The following is a 25,000-nucleotide window of genomic DNA, read 5'->3' as shown; positions in this document are numbered from 1 at the left end:
TTCTATGTTTAACTTCTTATAAAATATCAGTGGAACAGAATTGAAGGTTTAAATTTTAATTGTATGAAATATTGTCTCAATAAAATAAAGTTACAAATAAAATGCTTTGGACACTTTGTTACTAATCCTCGTTTCACAGGGACTTCCTGGACATGACGGATCAATTGGCCAACCAGGTTTCCCAGGATGCAATGGGACAAAGGTAGAGATTGTTACACTGCTGCGCATCAGAGGACTTGAAGAAACTTTTACTGGAACCAAATGTTTTCTGCTAATTTGAAGTTTTATTCAAAATATGATGAATTGATCAATTAAAATCAACGACGAACATGTTTGAGTGGTATTTATCCTGCCTCTGTAAAAATACCTTTATTATTTATCATTTAGATTTTTGTGAAACAATATGTTTACTTGACGATCACGCAGGAAATCTGGCTCCAGGTTACGTCTCATTATTATTATTATCTCTTTAGTCTTTTTTATCTACACTACTATTCTTTACTGTCGTGGAGGTGAGCAGGAAGATGCACTTCACGTCATCTGTATAAAACAACATGTTACCTCTGCTACTGATGTCGCAGAACGTGGGGACGATATAACTGAAGTTCTCTTTATTCTAACCTGCGTTCTGACGGCTGGTTCTGTTTGGATCAAAAAAATCCTTTATTGAATCTTTTGCTCTGATTTTCTTCGATTGTGTTCTGGAGCTTTTACTGACTCTGTAGAAAAGATTTGTTGAAATGAATTTACCTGGAGACGTAAACAGATCTGACTCCGATCCGACCCGTGTTCACTTCAACCAAGTCAAACAAACAACAAGTGGGATATTTACAGAGAACGCAGGACAAACGTTAGAATACTGATCTACCCTCCATCAAGTTAGAACTAGTGTTATTTATGGTAAGTGTCACGAGTTGATTGATTGACAGATGTATTGATTGATTGACAGATGTATTGATTGATGTCTTCCAGGGGGACGTTGGGTACAGAGGACTCCCTGGAGTTCCAGGAGCTGTTGGCTTTCAAGTAAGTCTGACTTTCTGATTAGATACGTGAAGAAATCCTGTTTATATATCAGTCAAAACAAGCTGAGGCTAAGTTTGGCTAATTTGCTCTGAGAAGCTAAAGCTAACTGCGTCAATGTGTTGCAGGGTCAACCAGGACAGCGAGGCACAAAGGTCAGAGAACACAGCTGAGCACACGCGAAGCTCCACTTCTTCACAAATGTTTTTGAGCTTTTATGTTTTGGCTTCATTTTGTGTAGAAAAGGTTCAGTGTGTAGAATTTAGTGACATCTAGTGTTGAAGTGTCATGTTGCAGCTGAACACCCCTCCCCTCCCCCTCTCCATCAGAACATGAAGAAGAACCTGTGGCAGCTTCAGTCGTCATAAAAACTCAAAAGGTTTTAGTTTGTCCAGTCTGGACTAATGTAAAAAACATGGCGGCCTCTGTAGAGAGGGTCCCCTCCATGTAAATATAAAGTATTTCAATATAAAGTATTTCAATATAAAGTATTTAGTATTTCAATATAAAGTATTTCAAAACATCATGAGGATTATTCCACCTCAGATTAGTTCCTTTCACCTGAATCTTACACACTGGACCTTTAATGAGACATTTCTGAAAATATTTCAAGGTTTAATTTGTGTCATCAGACAACGTCACTCCGTTTTGAATTCCTTCATTGTGTTGGAGATGATTAAGAGACGAGATGTTGCTGATTGTCTCTGTTTTCTTCTGATCTCAGGGCGACTCGTTCGTCCACCCCGTCCATCAAGATATTAAGGGAACAATGGGTCAACAAGGACCAAAGGGTGAAAAGGTCAGTTGCTGTCCAAAGTTTTCTTTTTCCAGACGAGACAAATTGTCTCCGTACGGACAGAAGGAGAGAGAAATTCTTTCAACAGGTTTCGGAATATTGTGGACAGCACAAATTGATGGATTTGTAACTACGACGATGGACACAGCTGTTAAAAACATTTAAACCTTAAAACCTTATCTCTGATTGGCTGCTTGTGTTTCAGGGGCTTCGGGGAAATCTTGGTCAACTTGGACTTCCAGGACCACCAGGACCTGCTGGACGTCCTGTACGCTTCAAATCTGAAACTGTCAACTTTATTTAAAGCATCAGAAATTCCTTAAAATGACATCAGCTGTTACTTTTTCTTTTTTTAGGGCATTCCAGGGTTGCCTGGGTTACTAGGAGAAAAGGTCAGTGTGCTCAGAGGCTGAACCGATCTGAGAGCAGTTTTGTTAGAGCTTGAAGACGCTGTGTTTGTGTTTCAGGGTCAGGAGGGTCCTAGTCCAGTGATCCCAGGTTCCCAAGGACAAAAGGTGAGTAAACTTCCACATAATGACGGCTCCCAGAACCGCTGGATGCCCCCTGGTGGCTGGCAGCAGTAACGGTCATACATAATAACTTTCTTCTTCTTTTTAGTTGGGTTTCTTAACTGACGTCGAGGTGCATTACCACCGCCCACTGTGTTTCAATCCTAGTGGTATCCTAACAGTCTGGTGGTCGGTGGCAACCTACTGTTTAATAAGCAAAACTTTATTAATGTAACATTCTTCAAAATAACCATCAGGAAGTGAACAAGAGGACAATTAAAAACAATGACACAAAACATCCAAAGCAACACGCACCAATGGTATAATACAGGTTTGCAGATCCAGCAGGTGGCAGTAATGCACCTTGACCTTGTTTGCCAATAAACCGAACAAAGAAGAAGATATAACACAGCATCATAAACACCTCCTCCTCCAAGTTAGCAGATGGGACATGGACCAAACTACAAAGTAGACGTTAAACAAATGTTTGAGAGAGGAGGAGGAAGAAAAAGAAAAAGAATAGGAAGAAACAGTAGATGGCAGTAATGAGGTTGGTTGCCACCCACCAATCAACCAAACAAAGAAGAAGTGTTTCTGATCAGTTTGTTTAATTAGTTACTTGATGATTTATAAACGGGCTGAGACGTCATGATTGACAGCTGACACTGACTCAGATAGTGAAAGGAAGTGGAAACGTGTCGTCCATCTTTATTTAGTCTTTGGTCCAGATTGGAACACAATCTCATCATCATCTGCTGTGTTTGGTTTTCAGGGTGATCGTGGACCTCCTGGGATTCCTGGACAGAAAGGAATCAAACTGTACGCTGAGGGACCCAAAGAGCTGAAGGTCTGTCTTTATATGTCTGTCTGTCTGTCCTCATGTCTGTCTGTCCTCATGTCTGTCTGTCTGATAGCTGTCTGTATTTATATTTCAGGGAGAACCAGGTGAAGTCGGAGAGAAAGGCTGTTGTGGACTTTATGTGAGTCGACTCTGACTGAACCAACAACATTAGCATGATGTTTTACAGTCTACAGTTAGCATGACTGACGTGTGCGTTTTCTTTTGTCCTTCAGGGTGAACCTGGGAAAGAAGGGGTGAAGGGAGAGAAGGGTGAGCAAGGTGACCCAGGCTCACTGGTGAGAGAAACATTCATCTATAATTAAAATTGATTTGAACTTATTTCTTCAGCCCACAGTAAATGTGCCAGTGAGTAGGTGGTCAAACGTGTGGCTGTTTGCTTTTCAGGGTAAACCGGGAAAAGATGGACTCTTCGGAAAACTCGGAGATCCGGTAACTAATGCTATGCTAATGCTAGTTTAGCATTCCAGACTGCAGTTGATTGTGCAGAGACTGACTTCACCTGTTTATGTCTGCAGGGAGACTCGGGGGATCCAGGGTTCTTCGGTCCTCCAGGTATTAAAGGAGCCAAGGTGAGAACTGAATAAAGCACATGAAGAACAAATGTGTCCGATTTTAACCTGGACTTCATTCAAGAAAATGTTGCTGTGTCAATTCAAAGTGTCCTTTTCTACTGTGGTGATTTTAGGGGGAGACAGGTGATCGTGGACTTCCAGGTCTTCCAGGAGAGGTGAGTCTGCAGGAACTGATTTTTCTTGTTTCAACAGAAGAAAAGTGAATCATGAAGCTGCAGATTTAATCTGACCAGTGACAACAGGACATCTGGTTCATTTCCAGCTGCGACATGTTTTAGCAGAGTGTCTGTCCTCAGATTCAACTTCTGCTGTTGTGTTTTTATCAGATGGTTTGGAATCACATATTCCTGAAGGGTCAGCCTGGTGTCTCAGGGACCCAAGGACCCCCTGGAGCCCCTGGAGAAAGAGGTATCACAGAGTCAATTATGAAAAGTTAAAACAAGTTCACATCATTTTAAATCATCTTTTAATTTCATTTTCACACTTGGTATCAACAGCTGTCTCAGGTGACGTCGTCACAGACATGAAAACAGACGAATGGAAGCAGTTTTAGTAGAAGCATTTACTGAAGTATTAGTAGTTCATGTATTCTCTCTAGTGACCAGCAGGGGGCGACTCCTCTGGTGGTTTCTATAGAAGTTTATAGAAAACATCTCCTCTTCTCACTTTATAACGTCAGTAAACTTTGTCCTCAGGAGTTCATGTGTCTAGTTTCAAGTCTTCTTCAAACAGCTGAGGTTCATTTATCAATTAAGATCATCAAATCATTGTTTGATTGACAGCAAGAAAAATGTCAAACTGTGGATCACAGTGTCACAGTGACGGTTGATACTTGGGGAGAAAACACCCACAATGCACTGAGATCCAATCAGTCAGAACACTGTGTAACGTCGTCTTGGTGACGACTCCTCTGTTTCTTCTTCTTCCTCTTCTCTGCATTTGTTTTAGGAATCATTGGTTTTCCTGGACTGAAGGGGAAGTCAGGTACACACCTCCTCCTCCTCCTCCTCCCACTTTGTTACGTTACTGATCAGATTAAAATCAATATTATTAATCGTCAGAATTCATCATAGTTCCATTTTAAGTGAGTCAATGCAAACATAAGGATAAGAATGTTTTTAGTGTAATTAGTATAATATTACTTCAAATTAAGTCACTTCTTCTTTTAAGGTGTGGCTCCTACTGGGCCTCTGGGCCCCCAGGGGCCACCTGGTTTGACTGGACCAAAAGGAGAACCAGGAGAGCCGGGACCCCTCTTCATTGGGCCCCCAGGAGAGACTGGAGTCCCAGGAGTCCCAGGAGCTGAAGGAGAACCAGGAGAACCAGGAAAACCAGGTGAAATAAAAAAATTTTACCAAAAGATTAGAAGAAAAATTCAGATGAATAGAATCTGTCGTAGACAAACTCCTGACGGACGTGACCGACAGGTTGTCCTCTGTCTTTCAGATTTCCTGCCGGGAGACGTCGGTCCTCCAGGAGCTAGAGGCGTGAAAGGCCTAGTGGGACTTCCTGGGACCAGAGGGGAGGAGGGACAGATGGGTGAGACATGAAATAATGTGATATGTACTGGTCCACTGACATCTGCTACTTTCACAGTGAAAATGTCAGATTTCTCATTGAAGCTTTGTATGATTGATTGATTGATTGATTGATTGACTGATTAATTGATTGACAGGTGAGAAGGGAGAGACATGCTCCGTCTGTCCTGTTGCTTTCGGATCCCCCGGGCCCCCAGGTAGACCAGGAGAGCCAGGTGAACCTGGGGTGACAGGTAGGAACATGTTTTCTCACATTATCTGAACGATTGATGATGTGATTGACACAGTGACCCCCGATCACAGGTGAAGGTGGGGGGTAATTTACCTCAAGTTTAAATAAAACGATCTTACGACAGTCGTCAATTTAATACATTTGTCCCCTTCTCACAGACAGACAACGGTCAAACTTCACAATTCAGTACAACACGTTTTCAATAATCACTTACCGACATGTACAGCTTTAAACAGACATCTTTACGCGGCATTTTAACATTGACACACATGAAGTTACGAACTGTTTCTTCTAATGTAGTGAATCTGTTGTTGTGTTGATGTCTTCAGTTCATCAGCATCTATTGTCCTCGTGTCCTGGAGACGGATCCTCACATGTGACTCTGAGCTTCAGTTACTGCTCAGAAAGTGTCTCTGTAGTTTGACTCTAGTTGAGTGAAGGACAGAGGACGTTGCTGCTTGTTGACATCGATGAGACAAACTGGATATGAGACAAACTGAATATGAGACAAAGTGAATATGAGACAAACTGAACATGAGACATGAGACAAACTGACTGATCGAGAATCTGATGAGCAGGTAGAATTCACGTCTGATGTCTAAATGTTTCCAGGTGTGAATGGTTTTCCAGGAACTGAAGGTGACAAAGGGGTCAAAGGAGTTCGAGGACCACCTGGTCCACAGGTGAGTTCAGAATCCAGCCCTGAATATAATATAATATAATTTGATACAGAGTTATCTTAGCAACAGTTAGCAGCTGACAGTGATCACATGACTCTTACTTCTGTCCCCAGGGACCCTTTGGTTTTCCCGGCTTCCCGGGGTCCCCAGGACCTGTTGGTGAACCAGGGATCATGCACAGGGTGGGGGAGAATGGGGAGGAAGGGGCCCCTGGGGGCTCAGGACCATCAGGTCTTGAGGGGACATATGGAACTGACGGAGTCCCTGGACCGAAAGGTGTTGTGGGACAGAAAGGAAACCCTGTGAGTATCAGTTCAGACCAGATGAGAGAGGGGGGGTTGGAGGTGGTCAAACCGAGTCTGTGACATGCCACCAGGTCAAAGACGGAAATCTGTGGTTCTATGTGTCTGCCCTCAAGGGGCCTCTGGGTCAGAAAGGTGACAGGGGCCCACTCGGGGAGACCGGCTCCAGAGGAATTATAGGGCAGAGAGGACCTCCAGGACCTCCTGGTATCGGCATTCCAGGACCTCCAGGACCTAAAGGCCATGTGGGAGTTTTGGGACAGCGAGGGATTCCTGGAAGACAAGGTGAGTCTGTCCAGGTGAGAGTTTCCAGGGCAGGCGTGGAGTCAGACCCTGAACTAAGGACCTGTCTCTCTCTCTGTCCGTCCATCTGTTTCAGGTGAAAAAGGTTCTCCAGGTGAAACCAAGACTTCTCCAGGTGATCCAGGAAAGAAAGGAGAGAAAGGGTTATCAGGAAATCCAGGACCTGAAGGTGAGACAGGTTCACCTGCTTGATCGGGTTTTAAACTCAAAACCAAAAAATCTGTATAAATTGACTTGTGTAAGTCACTGGTCACAGAAACCATCTAAATGCTCAGGGCCCCAGAGCTGGGCCCCAGCAGTCCGTCTGCTTTACTCTTTATTTAAAATATGCAAAAGTCAAACTGCTTCATTCACAGTTTTGTTCATGTTCATCTGCTGCTCACAGGTGTGACGGGACCTCCAGGTGATCCTGGATCTGCTGGTCCAAAGGGAGAAAAAGGAGAGAAAGGGTTTTCTGTGCAGGGGCCCCCAGGGTTCCCAGGAGTGAAAGGTCAGTGTAGGAACAGTGCTGAAGATACCAGTCAGATGATGATGATAAATAGCAGTAATGCATATTTATGTTTTTCCTTTCCTGACCGCAGGCGTGAACGGCCCTCCAGGTGCCCCAGGTTTATCGAGTTTTGGAATCAAGGGACGAGCGGGGCCATCTGGTCCACCTGGGATGCCAGGGCCAAAGGTAGTGTGGACCAAACCTAAACCATATAGATGGTTTCAGGTTATTGTCTGAGCAGAGAGCAGCGTTTGTATATTATAGCATCATTTTTAAGAGGAAGTGGAGATGAGTCTTCAGACTTTATTTACAGTCTCTGACCAACAAATATAGCATATTGCTATTATCAAATTAGTGTCCCTTGACCTTGAGGTGTAAATGGGCTGAATGAAGAATGCTACCTTAACTTAAGTATGTTGCATTATGGGTTATTTGTAGCGTTATTAAGTTGGTTCTGCTGGCGTGTTGATCAGTGTTTGTTTACTGTCACAGAGGAAACAAGTTCTCAGCGTCTTTTGATGTCTTTACGTCTTCAGACAAACACCCCATCTGTCGGACCTGTGTAGCTGTTGGATGTAAACAGAAGTGATGTTGAACTGTCTGTTTTTGTGGTCACAGGGGGACAGAGCTATCGGTTTCCCAGGACAGCAGGGTCAGCCAGGCCCTCAGGGAGAAGATGGCTCCGTGGGTTCCCAAGGAGAACCCGGACTCCAAGGAGTCGATGGAGTTCCAGGACCTCCGGGACAAGATGGACTACCAGGGCCCAATGGTAGCTCATTTTAAGTTATGATGAAACAATACTGGCGATCCATTCATAACATGCAAGAAATTAATCCATGAGTACTGACAATAACACTTTCACCTCTGTCAACATTTCCTTCTTAAACTAACTGAACTGAAGTGAACTTAATTGGAGTCTCCTTCAGGTTGTAGTGGTCTGAATGGTGTACCTGGTCCTGTTGGCTTTGTTGGACTATGTTTAGAGGGGGCTCCTGGACCTGAGGGACAGGAAGGACAGATGGGTGTCATTGGATTTACAGGTAGCGACTGTGCAATATATTACTTTTCACTCAGGAACTTGCCCATGACGTTTATTTGGAAAATTTGGAGAAACAAGAACTCACTTGTCTCTCAGTCTAACAGATATTCTGCTTTCCAGGGGCCCGAGGCACAAAAGGGGTACAGGGTGACCCTGGGCTGCCAGGTGTGGGATCCCTGGGGCCTCAGGGGGAATACGGGACTCCAGGGTTTGATGGACCTCAAGGGCCAGTCGGAGGTATCGGACTGAAGGGCCTGAGAGGGACCAACGGGGAGCCAGGAGGCCCAGGTGAGGATGCAGATATCAGTCAAAAATTTTCACTGAGGAAATTTTGGAATAATGTTGACAGTCAAATAAAGTAAACCTCAGATGCTGAATAGTGAATTCCCCAAACGGTCAACTGCTCGTCACTCAAGAGAACAGCTAGCTGTGATAATGCTAATGCTGATTCTAAATGGGCAGGGACGACAGAATGTGTGAGGAAAGATGTCAACAGCTGCAGACATGTCCTCACAAGTACTGGATCAACAGCCTACAATATATGTGTGTTTTAGGTATCAGAGGGGACATGGGTCCTCCAGGACTTCTTGGGCCTCCAGGGGATGATGGGAAACCAGGAGAGACGGGGCGACCAGGACCAAAAGGTTTAATCAATCAATCAGTCAATCAACCAATTAATCAATCAGTCAATCAGTCAGTTGTGTCTCACTTTAACTGTCTCTCTGTGTCTCAGGTCAGATGGGATTAGATGGGGTCAGGGGTTCTCAGGGGCCTCAAGGGCCTCAAGGGGACAGAGGGGAGACCGGACCTAAAGGACTCCAAACTTCTGTTGAGACACATGGAGACCTGGGAGATGCTGGAGAACCAGGTTCTGTTTTCTTTGTGAATGTAAAAATGGCATCACTCCTGTCACTGCGTTAAACAAACATCAATCTCTGTGATCCCCGTGTTTATTTGAGTTCATATAACTTTAATTTAAGTTTGTTTGTTACATATAAAAAGCTTCACTTCGCAGTGAATTAGCTTAGCTTTGCATGAAGGACCGGGAACATGTGGAAACAGCTACCCCGGGGGGCTGTCATATCACTGACTGTATACAAAGACCATCACTGACTGTATATCAATATATTCTATATACATTGTATATGTAATCCGGAGGTTGGCTGACGACATCCCATTACAAGTCAATCTCAAATCCTCTCCAGTTTGAGTCCACCTGTCTGTGACCTGTCTGTCTAATTACTGTCTGACATGCAGGGCCCATAGGTTTCACTGGTACTAAAGGAGAGAGGGGCCTCCCTGGACCTCAGGGCCCGGACGGCAGCAATGGTGCACCTGGAGACATTGGACCACAAGGTGCATGCAACTGAGTGAATAAAGAACCCATGTTTTTTATGATTTAGCCCTAAAATGGACCAAACCTATTCAAATGATTGTTTCTGTGTGTCAGGACTTCCTGGAGACCCTGGCAGAGATGGACAGATGGTTCCTCCTGGTCCCAGTGGTCTCCCTGGTAACCCAGGGGAGATGGGGAGGCCAGGTAACCTTGTCATCCCTACCCATGACTCACTATATATTAAAAAGGCAAATATCAGAGAACTTTACTGTCTTATCAAGTTTCTGCTCCTCTGTGATCTTCTGATTCGCTTTCTGCAGGTTTTAAAGGTGAGAAAGGTTCTACAGGCCCTTGTGGAGAACCTGGCTCAGATGGAAAACCAGGATCAGGAGGTCCTGAAGGTGCTAAAGGAGAACCAAGTCCACCTGGACCTGGATCTAAAGGATGTCCAGGAGAGAAGGTATCACACATACAGCAAGAGCGCAACATACATTTGTTATTTTCCTTTTCTTTAATTCAGCCCAGTGTCCTCTTCTTTCTTCTTCTTGTTCTTTCACCTTTTTCCATTTCTCAGGAACTTATGGTGTTTAAAACCAAATGCAGTTTCTTAAATAAATAACCTTGAAATGGAGAGTTTTTTTATTTCCATTATACATAAATACGTATTTATGACCTGGATGTCTTTAGTTTTGTATTTGAGGATAGATGAGTTTGAGCATCTTTCTGACTCTGTGCGCCTGACAGGGGATTCCAGGGTGTCCAGGACTTTTAGGTACAAAGGGGACACCAGGAGACTCTGGGAACTCTGGTCTTCCAGGAGTATGTGGCCCCTGTGGCCCTAAAGGAGACTCTGGGCCCCCAGGATGCAGAGGTATGATTCTTTACTGTTTTCCATTTATCTACAGCTTAAACAGTCTGTGGTCTACCTCTGTTCTGTATGTGCATTTTGTATGAAATAAAAAGGTTCATATAGTGATTTTAGCATCAATTCAAGAGATGGACGTTTATTTAACTCATCCAACCAACCATCCATCCATCCAGCCATCTTCCATCCACCCACAAGTTCTTTCCTCCATCCACCCATCCAACCTAATCCCTCCTCAACTGTCTCCTTTCGATGTGAAGGAGTAGCAGCTCGACAATGACCTCTTCACCTATGTAACATGAAGAGACTGGAACCTTCCTCACATTAACACATGACACGTTCACATCACATTTTCTTTATTGTCTAGAAATTTACTCAAAAATTGTTGTAACTTTGGCTGGAAACTTGGATAAAATTCAAATCTATGTTAAGCTGTCTGTCTGTCTCTCTGTCTCAGGTCCTCCTGGATCTCTTGGTGAGAAGGGTAATGATGGTTCTTCAGGGACAACTGGACCTCCAGGACCCAGCGGTCTCCCAGGTATATAAACCAGTGATACACAGTTGTTATTGTCATCAGGTGGCAGTAGTGCTCGTCCTCTGCATCTTCTACTGAGGTGATAGGAATAAGCAGATTTGACATCTTTTTTTGACATCTTAGGTAACAAGGGGGCTCCTGGAGATCCTGGTCCAGCTGGTCCCAGAGGAAACCAGGGACAAGATGGGATACCTGGGCCTCCAGGAGAGAAAGGAGCCATGGGAGGTAGGTGGCCGGACTGGATTAAACTGGATCTGGTTTGAAAAGTCAGAAAGTTTACATGGACAAATTAAGTCAACTGCAGAGGATTGTTGTGAACAGTTTAGCCTTGACCAGTTTTTATTTCCCCAGCTCCTGGATTTGGACCCCGTGGCCCAGAAGGAGAGAAAGGTCCACCTGGTGAGTCCCCACCTCCGATCATGAGTTAAGTTTTCAATAGAGCTAAAGAAGAAGAAATATCGTACACACTCCACATGCTCTCGTCTTCTCAGGCTCTTATGGTGAGAAGGGCCTTCCAGGTCCGTGTGGCCCTCCTGGTTCCAGTGGTCCTGGGGGAAATCCAGGTTGCCCTGGTCCCCCTGGACTCCCTGGTCCTCCTGGCTATCCTGGACAGGAGGGTATCTGCACTGCAGGACTAAAAGGAGAAGAGGGAGTCTCTGGAGCACAAGGGCCAAACGGTAAAGAGGCACATTGAGTCCTTTCAGAGGGAGCTCAAGACTGTTAATCCTGATTTTCCCATTAGCACTTGAAGAAAAGGTTTAAATCACTTGTGACTGTTTGAGGAAGCTTCCGATGAATCCCAGCAGCGATGCAAATGCTGTAGTTTTCTGGATCATGTCTCTAAAAGTCTCTGTATTTGTAGGTCCTCCTGGCTGTCAGGGTCCTCCAGGTCCTCCAGGTCCTGGTAATAAAGGAGAGAAGGGAGCTAAAGGAGCAACAGGTGACCCAGGATTACCTGGTTATCCTGGCGACCCTGGTCCAAGAGGAAAGCCGGTCAGTCTATCCCATAGTTAAATAGATAGAGATTCAATTTATCATCCAGTAAATCTCAAATTCAAAAGAGAGAGTAGGAGCTGAACTGAGTCAAATCTTTGGATTAAATAAGCAGCAACAGAATATTTGATCATAAATCGTTGTGAATTAAATTTGATCAGAAAGATTCAGTTGATCTATTTAGTGACTAGTTTTAATACTGATGGGTTCATCTATGATAAATTCATTTTATGATGCTTTTTAACACCAACATCGTTTGACCTTTGTATGCGGATGACCTTCTGCTGTATATTGTTATTTCCCCTCAGTCTATTCTGAGCAGCCACAGTTCTCTTATATGATCAATATGCAATATAAATAAATGCATGTTTTGGTGCATGTTTCCCTTTCGCTAATTCTTCAGAGTCGTCTCTGTTGGATTAAATCCTCAGTCAATATGTTTGTCATTGACAGGGTGAAGACGGACCCCTGGGTTTACCTGGACAGAAAGGCGAGACCGGAGAAACTGGTGTCACAGGACCTGTGGGTAAGAAGACCAGTCAGGTGACCAGTGTTCATGGTGACAGAGAAGCCAATACAAATAGACATATACAAATCTGGTGTTGTTGTTGCCACGTTATTCTGTGTGACGCTGAAGTGAAGCTTCCTGTTTTACTGTAACATCGTATGACAGAGCTTCCTCTGGGCTCCCTGTGTGTTTCAGGTTTAAAGGGAGATGAGGGACCACAAGGTAACGCTGGCTCAAAAGGACCCCCAGGACCACCTGGGAGGAGAGGTATCACAGTGACATCACACAGCCAACTGTCCAATAACAGCAGCCACATGCTTGAGGGCTGACACAGACATTTACAGTGTACTGCTCGCTACTGAATTCTGCCCCCTGCAGGAACAAGGGGGAAGGATGCATCCAGGGAGGTGAACCTGATTCTAGGAGACGAAGGCTCTACTGGGGATCAGGGCCCCCCGGGGCAAAACGGACCCCCAGGAGCCCGTGGGAGACATGGAATCCCAGGTGAGTCTGGAATAATATTTTTGGCTTCAGGTGTGAGAGATGCAGATGCAGTTTTACATACAAACAGTGGGATTGTTTTAAAGCTGGGTTTCGTGGCTGCAGGTGTGAAGGGTACTAAAGGGAAGGAGGGTAACCAAGGATCGCGAGGTCGTCCTGGACTGAAAGGGGATCAGGGAGGCCGAGGATTCCCTGGACTAAAAGGTACCAAATCTGATTATCTGAAGGCAAGTCAAGACAAGGTTCACATCATAAGACAGGTTCAAGTCCAGGGACCAGGTTCACATCCAGAGACCAGGTTTACATCATGAGACCAGGTTCAAGTCAAGAGACAAAGCTCAAGTCCAGAGATCAGGTCCAAAACTGGAGACCAGGTTGTTGAACCCTCTAGACTCTGATGACTTTGAGACATTCTGTAGTTTGTTGTCCTCGATCTAAACCAGCAGTTGATTCCAGATCTGACTCTATGACAACAGGTATTGCAGGTCCACGAGGTCCAGTCGGTGCTAAAGGTAGTCCAGGTCCGCTGGGTCCCTGTGGGGAGGCGCCAGAGAGGGACGGCTTCCTGTTCACCAGACACAGCCAAAACCTTTTCGTCCCATCATGCCCTGCAGGGTCCAGTGAGGTGTACAGTGGATACTCGCTGCTGTTCATCAATGGAAACAACCGGGCTCACGGACAAGACCTGGGTAACATGACTTTTCATTACGTCTTCAGGATCTGCCATCGTTGGTAACAAACCCTGGGCCACATTTACCGTTCTTAAAGGGAAAGTTTCCAGTTACTTAAGCTGTGTTGGATTCTGCTCTAACGCTGTTCCCCCTGAAACTCCAGACGTGTTTGTGGACCATAAACACGTCTGGAGGGGATTTTCATTTCTGGGTGAACTGTCCCTTTTAAGAAGAAATCTTTTCTTAAAAGCCAGTTACGCAGTTTTCTTTATTTGCTGTCTGGGATTTGTTCTTATATAAAAACAGAATCTTCACTGAATCTTTCTCTGACAACTCAAATACTTGTTGTCTTAAAAACTGTCAGTGCAAATTACATTTTTATAAACATGAATATGTTGAACAGGAGAATATTTAGTCATAAAATCGGTCGCTCAGTTTACGTATAGTCGAGGGTCCATCACATTTAAAAAACTTAAATGAAAGTCTCTCTCTCTGTCTCTCTGACTCTCTCTCTCTGCCCACCCCCCTCTCTCCCTGCAGGTACGTTAGGCAGTTGTCTCCCTCTCTTCACCACCATGCCCTTCTTGTTCTGTAACACTGACAGCACCTGTCGCTACGCCTCACGCAACGACTACTCCTATTGGCTCTCCACTAATGAAACTCTGCCAGGAAGTGTCCCATTTATATCTGGGCAACTTCTGGAAAGTTACATCAGCCGGTAAAACACACTCACACACAAAGGTGTACTGTACTGTATGTGTCATGTGTATCACGTGTACTGTATGTGTCATGTGTTACAGGTGTACTGTATGTGAGGCCCAAGCTAACGTGATCGCCATCCACAGTCAGACCACTTTGGTTCCGGACTGTCCCTCTGGGTGGGATCATCTCTGGTTTGGATTCTCCTTCGTGATGGTGAGATTCAAATTTCATTGTTCATTCATTCCTTCGTTGTGAGTTGCTGCTTTGACCTTTGACCTTCCTGCTGTTGGTCTCCAGGAAACAGGTGTGGGGGCGGAGGGGTCGGGTCAGCCTCTGGCTTCGCCTGGATCCTGTCTGGAAAACTTCAGGAAGATTCCCTTCATCGAGTGTCACGGCAGAGGAACCTGCAACTACTACACAGACTCCTACAGCTACTGGCTGGCTGCTCTCAACCCCAGAGACATGTTCAGGTACGATACACCTTTAGTCACGTGTTCAGGTACGATACACCTTTAGTCACATGTTCAGGCACGATACACCTTTAGTCACATGTTCAGGTACGATACACCTTTAGTCACATGTTCAGGTACGATACACCTTTAGTCACATGTTCAGGTACGATACACCTTTAGTCACATGTTCAGGCACGATACACCTTTAGTCACATGTTCAGGTACGATACACCTTTAGTCACGTGTTCAGGTACGATACACCTTTAGTCACATGTTCAGGCACGATACACCTTTAGTCACGTGTTCAGGTACAATACACCTTTAGTCACATGTTCAGGTACGATACACCTTTAGTCACATGTTAATTCTCTAACACCAGCAGGGGGCAGGGTCGTCTGTTCTGTGTAAACGTGGTTGGAATCACGTTTTGTGTAAACTCCCTCTCTCACCTGTAACAACATGTGTGTGTGTGTCTCTCGTCCACAGTAAACCAAAGCCTCAGACTGTTAAAGGAGAGTTTCCAGGAGGTTTGATCAGTCGCTGTCGAGTGTGTATGAAGAGGCTGTAAACAGTACTGACATCAACACTACTGACATCGACACTACTGACATCGACACTACTGACAGTAACACTACTGGTATTGACACTACTGACATCGACACTACTGACAGTAACATTACTGACATCAACACTACTGACATCGACACTACTGACAGTAACATTACTGACTTCAACACTACTGACATCGACACTACTGACAGTAACACTACTGGTATTGACACTACTGACTTCAACACTACTGACATCAACACTACTGACAGTAACATTACTGACATCAACACTACTGACATCGATACTACTGACATCGACATGAACCCACAGTTAGTCATTAACTCAACACTACTGACATCGACACTACTGACATCGACATGAACCCACAGTTAGTCATTAACTCAACACTACTGACATCGACACTACTGACATCGACATGAACCCACAGTGATTTACTCGTACCAGCTGTCAATCACTTATCTACTAATAGATTCTGCTCTGAACGACCTCTGGAGGTGCAGTACCGCCTTCTGCCACAGGAGGACAGGCATGAGGCACAACAGGAGCAGACCAGCTGTGCTGCACTTCCTCTAACAGCCACCTGGTGACGCTCCAAGAACACTTGAAGTGACAGACAGACACCCAGAAAAAAGAGATTGAGACATTTTTATACTTCTGAATAGCAGCCAAACCACAGAGGGATGCATTCTGGGACTTGTGTCTGTGACCTCTGATAAAACAGTCATAATAATAATTAGACTGATTCAGTGTTTACAGGCTCTGATCACATGCACATACCTGAGCTGCTGTTTGGGAATGATCGTCTTTAATAAACTGAGTTTGACAGACGTCAGATCAGTTTCTGTTCTTAATGTTGATATGAGACTGTGACCAGTTCTAACGCAGCTGTAATCAGTCAAATGATGATTGATGTCTTTGTTCAGGACATAAGGACTCTGTCCTCTCTCACTCGGTGTCCTTTACAATGTTCAGATATTTTCAAACCATTGCTGACCCAGTTTTAGTACCATACCCCAGCCACCAGGGGGCGACATTCAGAGCATTGTCTACAGTTCCTTCTGATAATTGCATTTGAACGAGATGTTGAGATGAAACATCAGGAAAATATCTGTGAAATGATTTTTCTCGTTTGTTGATTAGTTGAGTTCAAGTTTTACATGTTTGAAAAGATAAGAAATATTGATGTCAATGTGAAATTTAAATATAAAGTTTAATGCAAAGTTTAAGGATTACTGTCTAATTTGTTTGCAAAGTTCAATTGAAATGTAAGTTTTGAGTCAACTGTAAAGTTGTAGAGTTTAGAATGTCGAGTTTGATTTAAGTGTAAATTTTAAGTTACTTGCAAAGTGAAATGCGTCCTGTCAGTTAATCTGTGATGTCACTCAGCGCCTCCGAGGAAACACTGAACACATCACAGGGACGAGTGAGAAGAGTGATGTCATCACCTTCCCATCATGCCTCTGTGTGTGTGTTCATGCCAACAGCTCTTTAGTGATGCTGCTTGTTGTTAATGGGTTACCATAGCAACAAGCTGTTTATGAGCAGTCTGTCCAACACAGGACCCCCCCACACACACACACACACACACTAGGGAAGACGAGGGAGGACAGACAGACAGACAGATTCTCATTTAAAACCAACTACAGCTAACGTGTTCTCACTCGTGGCTTCACTTCAGTCCTTCTAATCTTTTGATCAACAGACGTGAAACAACACGTCTGTGAATGAGTCGACGTTAAACAGCTGCTTCTGAAAATCTCTGACGACGACGAGATTCTCGCCAACAGGAAGCAGCAGAAACTGACGAGAGAGTGACGGAGAGAGCGATCAGCTGACAAGTGAAAACATAATGAATCAAAGAGAAGAAACTCACAATTAACCGTTTGACTTCCCGACACTCAGGGTCTGGAGGGGCGTCACTCTGCCCCGGTGCATGCTGGTCCCAGTCTGATGGAGCCAACACTTCGCCTCCTGAGTTTTTACTGCGATACTGATACTTGATGAGCTGGTCGTTGTCTGTATCTGATCAGTGACGGAATCGAACCTTTTCACTGTAGGCGTCCAAACAGCTGAGATCAAACACGGGTCAAACACCAGCAGCTTCTCCCGGCTGTGTCATTAATCGTATTCTTGTCTTATCTTCTCGTGAAGCACATTATAAATAATAAAACTTATTATTATATCATTACCCCATCAAACCCTATAGCATCCACCTCGTTACGCCACCAGGGCCGCGACCAGCGTCCCTCAAACCCTCAGGAGCGTCCTCATCTTTACAATCCTCATTATTTAAATGAGCAGACTCAGAGTGAAGATCCTCAAACTCTAAACTGGTTCCATCCATCATTTTATTTGGAAGTTTATGAATAAAACTTCTTTAATTTTTGATGAAATTTCCGTCACAAGAATGTTGTGTTCTGCCGAAGGAGCTCAGAGAATCGAACGCTGCTGACGTCGTCCTCGCTCCGTCTCTGCAGCGGAACATTTTCAAACCAAAGTGTTTTCCCTCAGAATGAAGTCGTGTTTGTTCTCACTAAATGTTGAGTGGGCGACTCTGCTGCTGCCTCTTTGTTTAATGGAGATATCAGCGAGTGCTAATGAAGTCTGCTAATCTCTCAACGCTCCGTTAATTCCCCTCTGCTCCACATTCCCTCGTTGTATTTGTGCTCGACGGACGCCGGCGGCGGGAAGACGCTGCTGCTGCTGATAGTTTTATTGTTTTATTGCTCAGACTCCATTTAAAGTCAATAAGGACTAATGGACGTGTGTTTAACGTGAATGTCAGCGTTCCTTCATCTCCCCGCAGCTCACCACCTGTCAGTCAAACACACCACAACATGTGACCTGCTGGAGGCGGAGTATCAGGCTTCAAAACAGCAGCACTCAGAGGACTGGGACCAGAGACGAGCCCAGAACCAGCACCAGAACCTACAGCAGACACCAGAGCAGCAGACAGTAAGAACTTTCTTCTCTCACTGCCGTTTGACTTCCTCAGGTGTGTTCATCTCCTCTCCTGATATCTGCAGGTATGCAGTGTGTACGTTGTCCCGCCTTCTTCATCCTCGTGGGGTTGGTTCTGTGCGGTCCGGTTTTCTCTCAGCCCGACAGAGATCAGGACCAGTACCAGAACCAAGACCTGGACCTGGAGCTGCATCATCGCCGGCTGCTGCAAAAAGCCCGGAGTGCCGGACTCCTTACACAGGTGAGACACCCGAAAAACATCAGGACACGTCCCATCATGTCGTCCAACGTTTCAGACTGTTTGTTCATTTCCACAGAAACTGTCAGTATGTTAGCTGTGACGGAAATTTGTAGAAATAAACTGATACGATTCAGATTTTCAGGAGCTCCTCAGTTCAGGCTAGCGGATTCCACCTGTTTCAAGTCTTTATGCTAAGCTAGGCTAACCAGCTGCTAGCTGCAGTGAGATCGCAGAGAGAGCGAGGTCAGGTTGAAATCTATATATTATATACGATATCAAGTTTTCATACAAAAACCAAGAAACGTCTCAACGTGTTTTCCAGAGAAAATGTTATCAGTCCAGTCACAGGGGGGCAGCACTGAGTCCACTGATTCATGAGAAGGTGAAAACTTCCTGCACACTGGTTTTATTTATGTGTCTTTACAAGAGAAGAAGAGTCTCGTTGGTTGATAAATGTTTGTAACAGCCAAACGTTCAGTTTCCTCATGTTCACAATCTACTTCCTGTTTCCACTGTGACCGGGAATCCAAGTCAAATCTGTTATTTATCTTCCATCAGTGTGAAGACAGTGATTCAGGTTCGATTGTTCAAACAGTCGAAGGTTTTATTCCTTAAAACAGCAACGTTAGTGGAGGCTTCAGGCCTTTTATTTTGGCGGAGAGCTGCAGCCTTGTGACGTAAGTGCACAGAGCCTCCGACGACGTTTACTGAGCATGAATACATAATGAGACATTAGCAGACTGTGGTGCAGCGGCGAGGATGAGTTTACGTTGTTGTTTGAGCCTGAATGAGCTCCTCATGATTATAAAGAACGCCTGCGGAGACAGAAGCTGCGGGCGCTGGTGTCGGGAGGAGCGTGTGACGTAAATTGAGCGACAGCTGTGCGATGGTTCAACATCTGGTTTATTCACATAGACGTTAAAGCTTCTCTGTTTGAAACTGAGTCTGGTCTTTGGTTCATTTTCATCAGTGGATAAAATAATCTAAACATGACACTGGAGCTGTCCGTCCGTCCACATGGTCTTCATCAGTCTTTCATGTCGGAAACAGCAGCTGATGAGGTCATCATCAAAAACACACGTTTTAAATAGATGCTGCGAATGTGTTGCGTCTGATTCTGAACCTGTTTTCAGGAGTGGAGTAAACGTGCGGCGCAGGACCTGCTGTCTCAGGACCTGCTGTCTCAGGACCTGCTGTCTCAGGACCTGCTGTCTCAAGACCTGCTGGCTCAGGACCTGCTGGCTCAGATGTCTCTGCCTAAGGCCGACGCCCAGAGGGATGCTGAGATGGTTTCCACGGCGACAGGAGGAAGGATGAACCTGGAGCGGTCCATTGAACCCCCCAACAACCTGCCCCCCCGCGAACGCAAAGCTGGGTGCAAGAACTTCTACTGGAAAGGCTTCACTTCCTGTTAATGCCCCACCCAGGTACCCGACTGTCTGGTTAAGCCCCGCCCTGGTAACTAACACACTGTTTCTCACCTGTTGTTGTTGTTGTTGTTGTTGTTGTTGTTGTTGTTGTCAGCTGAGGCCACACCATCACCACACCAAGCGACCAATCGCAGACCACCTGACCTTCACCTCACCGACTGGACGGACCAATCAGCAGCTGTGTGGCTGCAGTGTACCTGAATAATTATCTATGTAATTATCAATTAAAGAAAAATCTGAGAAGTTTGTGGCTCCGCCTCCGTCTGTTAAACGAAGAGATTTGATTATTTAGCGTTCATTTGTGTGTGTGTGTGTGTGTGTGTGTGTCTGTGTGTGTGTGTGTCAATGTGTGTGTGTGTGTCAATGTGTGTGTGTGTGTGTGTGCAGCAGGTTTCTGTGTATGAAGAGAGAGACGAGTGTAATTAACCCTTAATGGAGATGAAGACTGAGAGCAAATATTGACGGACCCATTAAACACCACTGAGAGTGCGTCTGTGCTTTTGTGTGTGTATGTGTGTGTGTGTGTGTGTGTATGTGTGTGTGTTGGTGTTTTATTTAGATAATTTGTCACAAACCCACTTTTCATTTTAAAATATAAACTGATTTCAAATTTCTAAAAATCTTATTTGTGCTAATTTATTTGTAAATCATTGTCCTCGTCATCATCGTTAGTCATGTGTGTGTGTGTGTGTGTGTGTGTGTGTGTGTGTGTGTGTGTGTGTGTGTGTGTGTGTGTGTGTGTGTGTGCTCAGCAGGGTGTTGGGGTAGAGGGGTTTGAATAAGATGGATGATGATGTTCTTGTTTTCTGGAAAATTAAAAACTAAAAGCTCAGCGGGAGTTTTTTACACGAGTCCTGGAAACACAAAGTGTTTCCTGTCTCTTCCACTCAGTTAAATTAATGCAAATGAGTCTACACACGTGTTTCTGAAGTCAGTGTGTGTGTGTGTGTGTGTGTGTGTGTGTGTGTGTGCATACAAACATATATCATCATATATAATCCAGCTGCTGAATTTTTTTTCGTATTTTAATATGAACAAACAGTGAGGATTTTCAAAGTAAAAGTCTTCAGTTTTGAACATGACAATAATAAGATAATACGTTAGTTTTCTTTTCTCAGGCAGATAAACATGTTTCTCTACAGGAACAAGCAGTATATGGTTGAGAATTGACTCTAATAACAGACTTCGCACATATTTGTCTCAAAAATAAGTTTGTTTTAATTTTTAGACTCTGTCTCACGTCAGGAACTGAACCTGTGAGATTTTCATGTGTCACAATAAAAAACACAATCATGGAGTTTTAATGGAAATAAACTCAGTGTAAAGAGAAGAAATTGAAAAATTACTGAAAACAGATTAAGCTGTTATCAGGTGGAGCAGTGTGTGTGTGTGTGTGTGTGTGTGTGTGTGTGTGTGTGTGTGTGTGTGTGTGTGTGTGTGTGTTATCTCCCTCTGACAGCCGGTTGATTGCAGTCTGTCTGTGTTTCCACGGTGATGAGTTTTATTTGTCCCACAGTCGCGGTCCTTGACTCACTGATCGGTGCAGATGTGAAAACATCAGGTGAGTTTGACGTGACCTCTTCTTCTTCTTCTTCTTTATTTTTTGATGAAGTACATTATATGAAAAACAATCTCCTACAGGCAGTTAGGGTAACCAGCAGGGGGCGTGTTCTTCTTGAACCAGGATCATATGTGGAGTTCCTCAGGGCTCTGTCCTCGGTCCCCTGTTGGTCCATCGTCTTTAAACCTGGAGGATTCCTCACACTTGTTTTTGAGTCCAATGTAAACTTCAGTCAGAAGACAGTTGTTTGTTGTTGTCCGTCAACTCAAACAGGAGTCCAATGGATTCTCTTCTCTTTCTTTGTTTCCTTTCCATTCGTCCTCCATCCTCTCTCTTCTTTCCTTGGGTCCTGTCATCTCTCCTCATCCTCCCTATGTCCCCTCATCTTCATTAGCTTCCTGTCAGGAGGACATTGTCTCTCTGTCTTTCAGTCTAAACATCTCTCCCAAAATGCAGCAGGGTAGCGGCGGGGGGTCACATGGTGTGTGCTGACCAGCTAATCATGTGAACGAGGTGAATCAGTGTGTTTGTGCGTTTGATGGACACTCGCCCGCTGTGTCTCTGCTCACTGATTAGTCCGGACTGACAGATACATTCACCTCCAGCCGTGCGTTTGATTGGTCGTCCCCCAGCGAGGTGCCCCCCCCCCCCCCCCCCCCCCCCCCCCCAGCATGACCTTTGAACCCTGTCACGGAGCATTTCACACGTTTCCATGTTCAATGTCAGTGAGGACAAAGTCGCTGAGACGCTTCACTAAGTGGACACATGTCAATATGGAGGTTTGTCCTATCTTTAATCAAGAGCGTGGTCTTTGTGTTCACGATGTTCAGTCCTTGTCATCAAGACTCGTGCACTCAAATAGCTCCTGTTTGCACTGACACGTGCTTCAGCTCGGACTGAGTGCTTGTCCCCGACCAACAGAACAACAGGTGTCGTTACTTCAGGGCGTCCTGTGGGGGGGTTACTCTGAAGGGAAGTGATGTCACTGACCTCAAAGGTTGCATCCAGTTATGAAACTATGGAAATAAAACGTACTTGAGCTCCTTCACTTTGCTGCTGCACGTTGGCTGGAGATCTGATGAACTTCGATTGTTCGGGGACTATTCACAAGTCGTAAACACAAAACATTCCATCGCACAGAAGAAATGTGAGCGCAGGCGATTCACGAGGGGACAGACCGCAGCTCGAGTGAAGAGCTGAAGCTGAGCACATGTGAGTGCAAACAGGAGCTGCTCGAGTGGAAGAGCAGAGCTTTGATGGAAAGTGATTCTGTGAAGTCCTGAACTGAACGAACACGTTCTTCATTAAAGAGAAAAAAACTCTGATGTCAAAATATCAGCTTCAACTTGTCCGTTTCATAAAGAACTGTCCTCATTGTCCTCATGTTTCCATGGAGACAAGTGTCAATCAGACAGCGTGAAGCTATGCTAACGGGATTTAGTGAAACAACACACACACACACACACACACACACACACACACACACACACACACACACACACACACAATTTTTGCTGCCTCATTAAAAGGAAACTTTCTGTTGAACCTTTTTCTTCTGCATGTTTGATCCTCCTGCTTTATTTAAACTCAACAGTGGAATTCATGTGAGTTCTAGTTACTGTTGATGTGACTTCTCCACCAGAGACCTGGTGCTTCATCGTTTGTAGATCCTGATCCTGATCCTGATCCTGGACCATGATCACAACCAGACTTGTGGACACACAACACGTCTCCTCATCTTCATCAGTGACTCCTCAGTTCATGTGTCTGCTCCTTCATCTCTATCAGACATGTCCTCATGTACAAATACTTCAAACAGGAAGTTAAACTGTTTCTTCTAATGTAGAGAATCTGTTGATGTCTTCAGTTCATCAGCATCTATTGTCCTCGTGTCCTGGAGACGGATCCTCACATGTGACTCTGAGCTTCAGTTACTACTCAGAAAGTGTCTCTGTAGTTTGACTCTTGATGAAGGACAGAGGACGTTGCTGCTTGTTGACATCGATGAGACAAACTGGATATAAGAAAAATTAAATGTGACTGATTATTAAATTCACACGTCCAGCTCCGTCCTTTCGTACAAACATTAGACCTGACAGACGTGGACACGTGACGAGGACACACTGACAGTCTGTTGGATTTGTATAAACATATTAGACTGATCTAAATAAAATAAATGTTTTGGTTTCTCTGAGAGTCAGGTGGTTCTCATGGTGACCTACGTTCTGATTGGCTGAGTTAGAAAAGACGTCTCTGAGCTCCTCACATGATTCACCTGAGACACCTGATCACAGTGACGACAGCTCCTGACTCGTCCGTCTCGTCTGTGATGTGTCACCTTTGCCCCTCAGGTAAAACCGTCAGCCAATCACAGAGCACCGTGGTCAGAGGCGGAGCATCGTGGGTCATGTGAGACAGGTTCTGTCCTGCAGCAGCAACGACTTCAGCAATTTCTTTTTTTTATCAGACGCAGTGAGCGACGTGTTGGACGAGAATATTGTTTGTAGAGTAACGTGAGAAAAGTGTTTGAATGAAGCTGCAACAACAACACAACAAAGACACAAAGACACAAAGACACAAAGACACAAAGACACATCATCTTCTTCTCTTCTTTAAAATAAAGAACTGCTCGATAACGGATCCACCAGAAGTGATGACGTGTGTCCGCTGGGGTCCGCGAGCCTCCTCCTGAGAAACCGAGCTGAGCCACAGGAAGGAAAAACTAAGTGTTTGAAAACGGTTCATTTCACTGAAGATCATCATCATCATCATCATCATCATCATCATCATCATCATCTTCATCAGCATCAGCATCAGTCACCCTCCAACACGCTGAGCTGTGACGTCAGCAGGCTTTATAAGAGCCGCTCTGACGGGACAGAGGCAGAACATCCAGAGACACGCAGACTGAGACAGCCAGAGACAGAGAGACAGACAGTTAGACAGTGAGAGACAGACTCAGACAGACAGGTGATGAAGATGGTGTCCTCCTCGCGCTGCCTCCTCCTCCTCTTCCTCTCTCTCAGCGCCTCCATCAGCTGCTGCTCCGCCGCTCAGAGAGACTCCAAACTCCGCCTGTTGCTGCACAGGAGCCCGCTGCTCTCCAACAAACAGGTCCCACACACACACGCACACACACAGAGAAACACACACACACACACACACACACAGAGAAACACACACACACACAGAGAAACACACACACACACACACACAGACAGAGAAACACACAGACACACGGAGAAACACACACAGAGAAACACACAGAGAGAAACACAAACACACACACACACACAGAGAGAAACACACACACACAGAGAGAAAC

General features: G+C 44.9%; 3 protein-coding genes across 3 annotated transcripts in view; all 3 read left to right on the top strand.

The window, feature by feature from the left end:
* The window catches only part of col4a3 (collagen, type IV, alpha 3), a 22,394-nt gene extending 5,692 nt beyond the window's left edge, over window positions 1-16,702 (top strand). Inside the window, exons 6-53 of the mRNA XM_069534612.1 lie at window positions 140-202; window positions 973-1,026; window positions 1,152-1,178; window positions 1,748-1,822; window positions 2,025-2,087; window positions 2,176-2,211; window positions 2,287-2,334; window positions 3,101-3,175; window positions 3,264-3,308; window positions 3,403-3,465; window positions 3,575-3,619; window positions 3,706-3,759; window positions 3,876-3,917; window positions 4,089-4,170; window positions 4,711-4,746; window positions 4,933-5,097; window positions 5,209-5,301; window positions 5,438-5,533; window positions 6,145-6,215; window positions 6,326-6,514; window positions 6,631-6,799; window positions 6,894-6,986; window positions 7,203-7,307; window positions 7,399-7,493; window positions 7,926-8,076; window positions 8,234-8,347; window positions 8,467-8,634; window positions 8,901-8,990; window positions 9,080-9,214; window positions 9,604-9,702; window positions 9,797-9,886; window positions 10,003-10,142; window positions 10,427-10,553; window positions 11,005-11,085; window positions 11,206-11,307; window positions 11,434-11,481; window positions 11,574-11,759; window positions 11,945-12,075; window positions 12,529-12,601; window positions 12,779-12,850; window positions 12,962-13,087; window positions 13,190-13,288; window positions 13,561-13,773; window positions 14,296-14,473; window positions 14,556-14,670; window positions 14,755-14,927; window positions 15,396-15,519; window positions 15,625-16,702. Of these exons, the coding sequence (XP_069390713.1) occupies window positions 140-202; window positions 973-1,026; window positions 1,152-1,178; window positions 1,748-1,822; window positions 2,025-2,087; window positions 2,176-2,211; window positions 2,287-2,334; window positions 3,101-3,175; window positions 3,264-3,308; window positions 3,403-3,465; window positions 3,575-3,619; window positions 3,706-3,759; window positions 3,876-3,917; window positions 4,089-4,170; window positions 4,711-4,746; window positions 4,933-5,097; window positions 5,209-5,301; window positions 5,438-5,533; window positions 6,145-6,215; window positions 6,326-6,514; window positions 6,631-6,799; window positions 6,894-6,986; window positions 7,203-7,307; window positions 7,399-7,493; window positions 7,926-8,076; window positions 8,234-8,347; window positions 8,467-8,634; window positions 8,901-8,990; window positions 9,080-9,214; window positions 9,604-9,702; window positions 9,797-9,886; window positions 10,003-10,142; window positions 10,427-10,553; window positions 11,005-11,085; window positions 11,206-11,307; window positions 11,434-11,481; window positions 11,574-11,759; window positions 11,945-12,075; window positions 12,529-12,601; window positions 12,779-12,850; window positions 12,962-13,087; window positions 13,190-13,288; window positions 13,561-13,773; window positions 14,296-14,473; window positions 14,556-14,670; window positions 14,755-14,927; window positions 15,396-15,477 (4,677 nt within the window). The 3' untranslated portion in view covers window positions 15,478-15,519; window positions 15,625-16,702. The remainder of the gene's footprint in view (window positions 1-139; window positions 203-972; window positions 1,027-1,151; window positions 1,179-1,747; window positions 1,823-2,024; window positions 2,088-2,175; window positions 2,212-2,286; window positions 2,335-3,100; window positions 3,176-3,263; window positions 3,309-3,402; window positions 3,466-3,574; window positions 3,620-3,705; window positions 3,760-3,875; window positions 3,918-4,088; window positions 4,171-4,710; window positions 4,747-4,932; window positions 5,098-5,208; window positions 5,302-5,437; window positions 5,534-6,144; window positions 6,216-6,325; window positions 6,515-6,630; window positions 6,800-6,893; window positions 6,987-7,202; window positions 7,308-7,398; window positions 7,494-7,925; window positions 8,077-8,233; window positions 8,348-8,466; window positions 8,635-8,900; window positions 8,991-9,079; window positions 9,215-9,603; window positions 9,703-9,796; window positions 9,887-10,002; window positions 10,143-10,426; window positions 10,554-11,004; window positions 11,086-11,205; window positions 11,308-11,433; window positions 11,482-11,573; window positions 11,760-11,944; window positions 12,076-12,528; window positions 12,602-12,778; window positions 12,851-12,961; window positions 13,088-13,189; window positions 13,289-13,560; window positions 13,774-14,295; window positions 14,474-14,555; window positions 14,671-14,754; window positions 14,928-15,395; window positions 15,520-15,624) is intronic.
* A 1,174-nt stretch (window positions 16,703-17,876) lies between these two features.
* sst1.2 (somatostatin 1, tandem duplicate 2) lies at window positions 17,877-20,357 on the top strand. The gene is made up of 4 exons (XM_069534614.1): window positions 17,877-18,437; window positions 18,509-18,684; window positions 19,818-20,111; window positions 20,209-20,357. Exons 2-3 carry the CDS (start codon window positions 18,511-18,513, stop codon window positions 20,097-20,099), a joined length of 456 nt encoding a protein of 151 aa, XP_069390715.1. The 5' UTR covers window positions 17,877-18,437; window positions 18,509-18,510; the 3' UTR covers window positions 20,100-20,111; window positions 20,209-20,357.
* A 4,159-nt stretch (window positions 20,358-24,516) lies between these two features.
* The window catches only part of sst1.1 (somatostatin 1, tandem duplicate 1), a 2,043-nt gene continuing 1,559 nt past the window's right edge, over window positions 24,517-25,000 (top strand). The window contains exon 1 of the mRNA XM_020112473.2: window positions 24,517-24,789. Coding sequence (XP_019968032.1) covers window positions 24,649-24,789 — 141 coding nt within the window. The 5' untranslated portion in view covers window positions 24,517-24,648. The remainder of the gene's footprint in view (window positions 24,790-25,000) is intronic.

Source organism: Paralichthys olivaceus, chromosome 11, assembly GCF_024713975.1.
Source record: "Paralichthys olivaceus isolate ysfri-2021 chromosome 11, ASM2471397v2, whole genome shotgun sequence".
Taxonomy (NCBI): Eukaryota; Metazoa; Chordata; class Actinopteri; order Pleuronectiformes; family Paralichthyidae; genus Paralichthys; species Paralichthys olivaceus.
The sequence above is the reverse complement of the archived record's forward strand: the minus strand, read 5'-3'. Positions and strand labels throughout refer to the sequence as shown.

Coding starts and splice junctions, on each gene's coding strand:
- sst1.2 (XM_069534614.1), top strand. CDS start 18,511: ATGCAGTGTGTACGTTGTCCCGCCTTCTTCATCCTCGTGGGGTTGGTT. Junction 18,685..19,817: donor GTGCCGGACTCCTTACACAG/GTGAGACACCCG, acceptor ACCTGTTTTCAG/GAGTGGAGTAAACGTGCGGC.